Below are 9,705 nucleotides of genomic sequence, written 5' to 3' on the forward strand. Positions count from 1 at the left end.
AATTTATAAACCCTCCAGATTGTCTTCAAACTTCAGATCAAGTCGTTTAATTTTGCTTTGGAGTTGACACAAATTTAAACTCTTTGGTTACATTTTAAATCAGCCCAATATTGTAAGACTTTAAGTTTGATTTGGAGTTTATTCTATTAGTTTAAAAATAAATAAAAACCTTAAAAGCCAAGTAATTAAAGTACCTCAGATTTGTAAATTAAACCACTGAAAAATAAATATTTTCAGAAAATATAAACTGCTTTCAAAACATTTTTTATTCTCACGTTCTTCTGTACATAAATTACAATGTGTTGTTAGAAAAATAAAAGAAAACTCAACATATGTTGGACTTTTCCATTTCCATATGAAGAATATGAGAATCGTTTCATGCATCTCCTTGAAAATGTTTTTAACTAAAGTTCAGGAGCTGAACCCTTTAAGCTCCCAGTCTGATGTTTCTCCTGATGTCATCATATCAAACGCACAACTAAAGTAAATAAAAAGACATTTAAAAATATATTCGCACAGACTGGACACTTCCTACATCATGAAAAATCTTGTGTTGTTCACAACACAACAGGTGGATATTCCTCCACAGTTTGACAGAAATTTGTAAAGATGAGGAGACAAATAAAAAAAAAATCTGTACAATCAGCACAGCTTCAGTGTTGAATGTATCAGGAACCGCTCAGCTAACGGGCTGCTTGGGTCAGTGCTGGTTCTTCATTCCCTGAGCTTTTCCTGTTTTCTTATCGGTCGGCGGCTGCTGGCCCCGCCCCGGACCGGACATCCCTCTGCCGCGGCCGCCAAACACACCTGCAAATCAGACGGTCCACACGCGTTTAAACTGACAGCTAATCTCCTCTAGCAGCAAAACAAATCAGGAGGTTTAACTGTGGAAGGTTTGAGCAGCACATTTATGAGAGGAAACAACAGGAAGTGGTTCTGTTCACCTCGGCTGGGTCCTCCTCTTCCTTTGCCCTGCTGCTTGTTCTGCTGGGCGCCGCCGCGCCCGCGCCCCTTCGACACCACCTCCTCCTTCACCATGTCGATGATCTCATCGGGGATCCGCAGGTACTTGATCGTGCTTCCTCGGATGTAGCACTCGGGCATCCTCCAGAACTTGTCTCCATCCTGTGGGGGAAGTGAGTGTCGATAATTTAGTCATTGAAGACTGAAAGCCTCTATGAAACAGGACAAAGAATGAGTAATGATGAAAATAACGACTGCTAGGAATTTTTAAGAACAATTGTTAGAAAGGAACAGAGTTTATTTGGTATTTTAAGGTGATTTTAAGTCAAATATTAAACTTCTCTTAACCTTTCTGAAACTTCATCTGCTCTTTAAATCAATTTTCTATCAATATATCAGAAAAAAGCTTCCTTCAGTTCAGCATCCTGAATTTAAAAAAAAAAAAAATCCCAAGAAAAATGGTAGAATCAAGTTCAAAAACAGGAAGGATTTTAGGATGAAGAAACAATTCACAAAAAGCTTTAGCCTAAACATATGACACATCACAGTTTCTTGATTTAAAGATGATACTCTTTGCATGTCTTTTACCAAAATCTCCAGGATTTTTTCCTGCTATACGTCTTATAGGCTTAACAGAGACGCATAAAGACAGTTACAAAGTCGGCCTTCTATCACCTCAAGAACATTTCCAGGATTAAAGAACTAATGTCCCAACAATATATTGAGAAATTCACAGATGTCACATTGATTACTGTTAGACTGTCTTCACAGAACTGCCTAAAAATAATCAATCAGCTGTAGCTGATCCAGAATGCTGCTGCTGGTGTTCTGACTAAGACCAGGAAGATAGAGCACCAGTCCCAGAGTCCTTCCTCTGGCTCCCTGTAGCTCAGAGATGCTTTAAGTCATCTTAAAAGCACATTTAATCTGGACACATTAGAAGGTGATTGACCACGGCTTTACCCTGGATGTGCAGATGACTTCTCTCAGGTTGATGTTCATCCAGTTGTCGCAGCTCACCAGGTGGCCGTTGTAGGTTTCCCCATTCTTAAGCTCAACCAGCTGGAAAACAAAACAAGTCATCATATAAATAAGTAATTATGAGTCCTCAGCACAGAAGACACTACAGTTCACAGGATACATCACCCTGATAAGTTGCTTGTGCCAAACGCATCATAACAAGTGCTTCACAAACGACATTGTACTTAGATGTGTGGGATATGAGCATTAAAACTGAATGATTTAGGAGTCGGTGTGTCTCCTCACCATGGGATGGTTCTGGGCAGTTTTCAACAGAGACAATGGAAGCTGAAAAATAACACAAATACATAGTTTATATTTGTATAAAGCGCAATCAAAGCAACTGCTGTCTTATCCGCAGCAAACAAGTTGTCCATTAGTATCCAACGAGTCATTTAAATAAATATTACAGTATCAACGACAAACACGACCTTCATAGAACCAAGTATGAATATTTATGAAATTACAAGACAAGTTTCTAACCCATAAAATACTTATTTGAGTAACAAAGACCTCATTTAACCACAGATGCTAACATTAGTTAGCTGTCGGCTCAACAGTTTCCTGGTTTACAAACCTATAAACTTTGTTTCTGTCAATCAAACTTACGATTTTCATTTTAGATAAATAAAAGAAAGCAACCGATCAGACTTAATCGTTATTTACTCACCATTATGATTATATTTGTTTCTATTTCTTGTCTCCTGCGATGAATAACACGGCTTTTCCCACCTACACTTCTTCTTCGCCTCCTAATGTTAGCGGACCATATCTTATAGTGCTGCCCCCTGCTGCTGAAAACGTGCATCTTCAACGGCTTTGAGTTCAGATTCCTTTTTTTGTTTGAAATAGCTTTCAGTGTATCTCGTTGAATAGTTGTACAGCAAAGACCGTTAAAAAAAGAAGAAATACTCTTAAAACAGCACTGTTATAACTGAATACACATTTTACAGTAAAAAAAAAAAAACATTCTGCAAAAAACATTATAACACGTTCTGAAAACAAGAATTCACTTGGTGGCGGTAAGTGCATCAGCAGCTAGTTTACCGACCGCTAACGAGACACAGAAGAAGAGCGTTTCACGTCAACGTCACGACGTTGCGTTCAACGCACCACGTAGAATGAAGGAGAACGGGCTAGTTTTCTCTGATTGTGGCAGAAGGAGCCGTCAGCTTAGGGGGGGGCTTCGACTCTCTGCGGGGATCTGCTTCAGTTTACGAACCGAGAAGAAGCGACGGATTCTAGGCGACATTTCAGGCGATGGATAACAGCAGCCGGACTGTGGTGGTGACAGGTCGGTGTCTCGTTTCGGCGCTGTTGTTGTCGTGCTCCCGGGAGTGAATGAAGTAACAGAAAAGTTGGAGAAGATGACAACTGCTCTGCCCTTAATGGCGTCAGGTTGTTCTGAGCTGCACTTGTGCCCTGAAAGAAACGCTTTGTTGCTCACTTTGCAGAGTTATTCACTTGCTTTTAATACACAGCTGCTCAGCATCTTATAATTTTGACTGCACAAAAGACTTTACAAAATTATTAGTTTTCTAACATAAATTAATAATTGCTTGTTGTCTTTCTTAAATCTGTGTTGTTTTTCTTGTATTGTTTATGGATTATGTCTTTAAACGTAATATATTTTTTAACCTACGTTATCTCGAGTTTTAAACAATAACTTATCCTGTTGGTCTAAAATAAAATAATTTATTATTATTCATTAATAGTTATTATTATCTATTGACAGCAAAAGGAAAAGAAAAAGCTGCATTTTATAGTATTTAAACGTTTTTCTGATACTTTTATACATTTAATTATGTTTTTACCTTATTTGTAACTGTTTATATTTTGATTTTATTTGCTTTTAAAGAGTGAGGATCTGTCTCCTCATTAGATCACTAATTAATTAATTAGCAGCCCAATAATGTTCCAGAGCTTTTATATTTGTACTATGTTGCTATATGTGTAAAATATCTCTTCTTATGTTTATTGTTTTACTTAAAAAGCAGTGAAATCCTTCTTGCTTCTAGTTATCAAATATGTTAATATCTTTTCCATCAGTAAATAACAAACTTATTCTAAAATATTGCCAGTTTTGAAAAATGAAAACATATTTTTATGATTATTTTTTAGAAAAACTAATATTGCGAGGTGTGATGTCATATCTCGCTCTGTTAAGTCAATGCTTCCCAACTGCACAAAGTACAGTCCTGACTGTTGCCTTCACACAGGAGCTCCAGACTGAGATTTTGTGCAGTCAGACACAAAAGAGTGCAGAGACTCGCAGCCCCATCCGAAGCGCTGGATGTGTAGATTGCCTGGGAATAGTTCCTGCACAATAGCGGGCCGGCTGGCAGCTGCTGGCCCCTCGCTCTGCTCCTTTTCAGCAGCCTGTCAGACAGACTGATCCTTTCTCCACCCAACCCCCAGGGACCCGCTGACCCCGGGACGGGTGGAGGAGAAGGAGCAGGGGGGGATCAGTCGTATATCCCTACATAAACAAGCCTGGCCGAACAGCCATTAGCTGTCCAGACATTTTTCTTCAGTCTTTATGATGCTCTGCATGAAGTGGCGATAATTACTCATGCTCTGTAGAAAAGTGTGTTTATTTTTCACCTTTTTGTTTAATGACAGGCTTGTTTTTATTTGCAGCTCAGCACTAAAACATATAACATTTGGACTTTCTTACTAATTAAACTGAGTCATCACATTTTCTCTGCATGAATATAATGAAGAAAAGTTTTTTTTTCTTTTACACACTCGTGATTGTAATCTTGAGTAAACATTGGGTCTCTTGCAGGTTTTGGACCATTTGGAGAACACACTGTCAACGCCAGCTGGGTAGCAGTGCAGGTATTTCCTTCATCTGTTTGTTTTATTCAGCCTCATAAATAATGTTATATGTTTAACCATAAAGACGTAGAGAGAGAAACTGAAAGTCTAGCATTTCTCTCCTTAGCGACACTTAAAGCTTGTAACGCCCTCCGTGTTCGTGTCGCATGTTTTTGTTCACATTTGGAGATGTTTGTATTTCAGACAGTTATGTGACACTTTAATGGCCGCCGGTCGGCCGACTTCACACTGCACCGCGCTGTCTGTCGGGGGCTCTGGTGGGGGGATGATGGTGGTTGTCAGGGTGTCTAGACGCTCTTGATAAGGATATTAGAGCCAAACAAAAGGCCGCATTGAGGCAGGGTCACAGACCAACCTCCTTTAACACCAGTGAGGGGGTCAGCGACCTCGGCGACTTGTCCTAAATCGAGACGACGGGGGAAGGTGGATGTCCACCAGCTGTAAATTCAACACAGACTGTCTTCCTTATTAAATCTATGATTGCATATTTTTAATATGAATAATGGAGACTTTGAGGAAATGTAGGCCTGTCACGATAAATTTTGTCCCAGAACTTATTGTGATAAACGATAATATCGTTGTTTTGAGAACATTTTCAAGTAATAATAATAATAATAATAATGATATAAAAATGCAGGAACACGTTCTCAAAGATCAATAAACTTTTAACTCTAATGAACATTTAAACACTAGAACTGGGAGACATTTGAAATATCCAAAATAATTAAAGAAAACAACAGAAACAACAAATAACATAAATCATGAAGTCTGTAAACAAAATGATCTTTCAAAAAAGGGATAGTTGAGACAAAAAGCACCAGACTGAAAACTTTTATCATTCAGGTTTTGGGAAAATGAGAGAAAAACGAGAAATCAAGTAAATGAAAATTATTGAGTTTCTATTAACTTATCATGCGATTAATTGATTTATTGTTTATTGTGGCCTAGAAATATGTTTAAATTGTGGCTGTTGGGACTGACAGAAAAACCTAACAGTGACTGAAAAACATGATGGTTATTTAAAGAAACTTGATGTTTTGTGCTGATGCTTTGTCTTGATTTTTCAGACTTTATTGTCGATGCAGGGAATTTTCATCAAAATGTCACAAAGTCTCTTGAACTGTCTTGATGGAGTTTTTCTCTTTCTTCCTGCTCAGTCTTTCTAAACTGGTTGCTTAAAATAACAGTGAAAATGGACGAAAGAAGTTTCAACAAACAATAGTTCATCTAAAAAGTTGTGATTGTTGCATCAATGAAAACTCCAGCAACTTTATCTTTTTCACAAAGATGCAGCAAGAAATCTGCTATAAACATTATTAGGAGATTATCGGCTTGACGAATTGATGAGACACTAAAGATCTAAGCATTTCCTAACTGGATAAACTCAGAGTATGTAAGCATTAATGGACTGCTCTGATTGAAAACACTCTTCGGTGTAGAAGTTGACCTGAAGGTTCAGCTAAATCAGTGATGCTGATGATGTTTCACTGAAGTGTTTAAAAATTAAGTTAGAAGAAATAGAAAAGCTGCTGGAAGCGTCCAGGAAGAAACTGAAGCAAACAGGTTAAAACTTAACTTGATATATTTATAGACCAAATATAGACAATTAATTGTTGTTGTTGTAAATAACAGTTCCTCTGTAGGTGGAATAAATAATTTTACATGAAACAGTCAAGAATTAGATGCAGCTGTCTTTCTATTATTCATGTTAGTTTTATTTTATTTATTATTATTTCTGTCCCAGCCTGGAGGATTTTACTGTATTTGCAGATTTGTGTATAACTTTTACATTCATGTTCAATTTATGCTGAAAGGAGAAAATATTTTATTATTTCTATACATAAAGAAAATCAGAATATTCTAAAATTGGTATCTTAAAAACGAAACGACCTCAGAGTCTCTGAAGATGCATCTGTAATAAATTAAGGAAGCAAAATAAACTTCTACAAGTTATTTGCAACTTAAATTATTTTAAAAAATCTCCCAAATTTTAAAGAATAACTTTGAAAAACCTTCAAAACTGCTTAAAGTATTTCATAATTCAGGAACTTCTGCACAGAAATGTGTTTTTTTTTTTCTTCTGTTAAACAATGATAGTTGCTGTAATTATTTCCGCTGTTGAATTTCTTTAACCGTAAAGTTTATGTTTTTGTCAGGAAATGAAGAAACTTGGATTGGGGAACAATGTGGACCTGCATGTACACGAGGTTCCTGTAGAGTACCAGAAGGTCCAGAGTTTGGTTCCCTCATTGTGGAAGCAGTTTCATCCACGGGTAAGACGGAAAATCACATACATCTGGTGTTATAACCGTGTTATTACCGTGTTATTAAAGGTTGAATTTGGTCCCTAATATGTCTGAGATAGAAACACTAAGAGCCCACTGCACTGAAAACCTCCTGGTTTTCCACCAAATATTGGTTTCTGAACTCTTCCTGAGTTAAACATCAGTATTGTTGTTTCTTTGCATTATCTGAGGTCTGAAAGTGCTGCATCTTTCTCATTATTTTGGCCATTTTTCATTTTCTGCAAATAAAAACAAAATTTTTGTTGAAATTTCAGAGACATGTTGTCAGTAGTTCGTAGAATAAAAGAACACTGTTGACTTTACTCAAACATAAACCTATAGAAAGTAAAATCAGAGAAACGGATCATATTAAGTGGTCTCTTTTTTCCAGAGCTGCATCTCGTCTGTTTGACTCAGATTTTATGTATTTTAGACTCTTGGATAAACACTGTCTTCCTCTTTGACCTTGAAACAACATTCACCATAACACATTTTGCTTCAATTTAAGTTGTTTTCTGCCACATAAACTCATAGTAACATTGTTGTAAAGCCGCCTCAGTGGTTCTAACAATCAGTTTCTTGTCCAGCTCATCGTCCATGTGGGAGTCTCAGGGATGGCCACCACTGTGACGCTGGAGAAGTGCGGCAGAAATCACGGCTACAAAGGCCTGGACAACAGCAGCTTCTGTCCAGACTCGCAGTGTTGCATTGTGGGAGGCCCAGACTGTATCAACTCAGTTATTGACATGGAGTCGGTCTGCAAGAGAGTGACTGCGACGGCCGGACTGGGAGTCGCTGTGACCGTCTCCAAAGATGCTGGAAGGTGAAGCGGATGTTTGTTCTCGTTTTGTTTCTTCTGTGTCTCCGTCGGAGCTGGTGGAGAAATCAGAACATGGACTCAAGTAAGAGTAAAACCACTGTTTTTACTCAAGTAAAAGTAAAAAGCAGCCAATAGAGAAATTAATACAAAAGTTAAAAAGTATTGATTTAAAATTTAAAGCTCATTGTCGGATGGATCACAATATAAAGTTATGTGGAAATGTTGGTATTTTAAGGGCCAGAATGAAAATAATCCATGTAAATAATATAATTACAAAATAACAAAATCAAACAAAGGAAGAGAAACTCTGTTTCTTTAAATATAAAACTTATGAAACCTGCAGGTCTGTTTCTGTTTCTGGTGGATTTTTGGTTATTTTTTGTTTTTCATTCAGTGGGAAGAAAATCCAGACATTTTACTCAAGTGAGAGTAAAAATACTTCTAAAAGTATATAGATATATATTTTTAAAAAAAGGTTACTCAAGTAAATGTAACTAGTTCCTACCTGACTCTGGTTTCCATCAACAGTTTTTCTTTTTTTGAAAGTTTGCATTAGAAAAGGTTGATGAAAACATCAAAATCTTTGAAATGCCTTGTTGCTGAAAGGTGCTATAGAAATACAATTTGATTGATTGATTCAAAATTCAAAATACTTTCCTCAATTTTTTTTATTGAAAGAAACTGACATGGAAAAATTTTCTTTTGCCTGTCTTTGTTATTTTTTATTTATATAAATTATTGTCAATTTGGTCCTTAAAACACCAACATTTCCTCTTAACTTATACTTTTGTTCATCTGATTATGTACTTATTAAATATTAAATGATTGATAATTGTTACTTTTCAGACTTTTTACTCTTACTTGAGTAAAAATATGTTGAAGTAGTTCTACCCTTACTTTGGTGTAACTTTGGGTTCTCTGCCCTCTGCTGATATGAAACATTTATATCGTGATACAATTTTCAATCATATCGTCCAGCCCTGTAGATTCAAGAATAATTGTTTTAGCAGCAAAACGAAATAAAGGCGTTATGAAAACCCATTGTGACTAGAGATCGCCGTAGCAGATCAGTAGTGGAGGAAGAAGCCCTGTTTGGTATCGAGAGGATCCTGGTTTGAATCGTGGCGTTTGCATGTTGGATTTTCTCTTGATACTCCAGTTTATTTCTTGTTTGAGTAATTATTGGTGTAGTAAAATCAATGCAGCATTAATCTCTCTTGGTTTCATAGTAATTATGATTTAAAAGCCAAGTACTGGTTCTACAAACCTTCATTAAAATGTGTAACTGGAGCAGATTTTAAGTGATTTCACTCTGACTCCATGTAAAATGTGTTGCAGCAACAAAAATAGGCCGTCTTGAATAAAAGTGTGACCTTTGCTTCTGTTCCTGTGATCACACTTCAGCAGAGTCGCTACAAACCCAAAGGAAAACCTTGAATGGATCTGAGCAGCAGCAGCGACTCGCCTGCTCTATTTATACCCAGAATCTGTGAACGAGCCACTGTGAATGATGGGAGTTTACTGGTTTTAATTTGCATCATTTCAACAAAATAATCACTTCAACCCTTTGAGTCTAAGTTTCAAATCTCCGCCTGGATATTTTTGCTTATTTTAATTTTGCAAAGTTCTTTAAATATCCTGTGAGTAAATATATATTTACCCATTTATCCATAAAACTGGAACATTCAATATCTAACTAATTATTTTTGCAGTTTACCGTCTATTAAAAGATTATCTTATCAGATTAATTTCACTCCCTGCTACAGTGGGGGTGAA

The 9,705-nt window shown here is 36.7% G+C and overlaps 2 protein-coding genes across 2 annotated transcripts in view; one reads left to right on the forward strand and one right to left on the reverse strand.

Annotated features, from left to right (window-relative positions):
• Positions 1-245: 245 nt before the first annotated feature.
• On the reverse strand, positions 246-2,806 carry lsm4 (LSM4 homolog, U6 small nuclear RNA and mRNA degradation associated). Its single transcript, XM_015028258.1, has 5 exons — positions 2,654-2,806; positions 2,230-2,271; positions 1,927-2,025; positions 945-1,125; positions 246-807 (listed from the first exon to the last, which is right to left on the reverse strand). The coding sequence occupies exons 1-5, from the start codon at positions 2,789-2,791 to the stop codon at positions 701-703; spliced, it is 567 nt and encodes a 188-aa protein (XP_014883744.1). The 5' UTR covers positions 2,792-2,806; the 3' UTR covers positions 246-700.
• A 230-nt stretch (positions 2,807-3,036) lies between these two features.
• Positions 3,037-9,705, forward strand: part of LOC106944922 (pyroglutamyl-peptidase 1) — an 11,521-nt gene continuing 4,852 nt past the window's right edge. Inside the window, exons 1-4 of the mRNA XM_015028257.1 lie at positions 3,037-3,277; positions 4,772-4,824; positions 6,981-7,097; positions 7,697-7,932. Of these exons, the coding sequence (XP_014883743.1) occupies positions 3,244-3,277; positions 4,772-4,824; positions 6,981-7,097; positions 7,697-7,932 (440 nt within the window). The 5' untranslated portion in view covers positions 3,037-3,243. The remainder of the gene's footprint in view (positions 3,278-4,771; positions 4,825-6,980; positions 7,098-7,696; positions 7,933-9,705) is intronic.

This window comes from Poecilia latipinna, unplaced genomic scaffold (genome assembly GCF_001443285.1).
Source record: "Poecilia latipinna isolate Pla-1442-1.1 unplaced genomic scaffold, P_latipinna-1.0 Scaffold118, whole genome shotgun sequence".
NCBI classification, from domain to species: domain Eukaryota; kingdom Metazoa; phylum Chordata; class Actinopteri; order Cyprinodontiformes; family Poeciliidae; genus Poecilia; species Poecilia latipinna.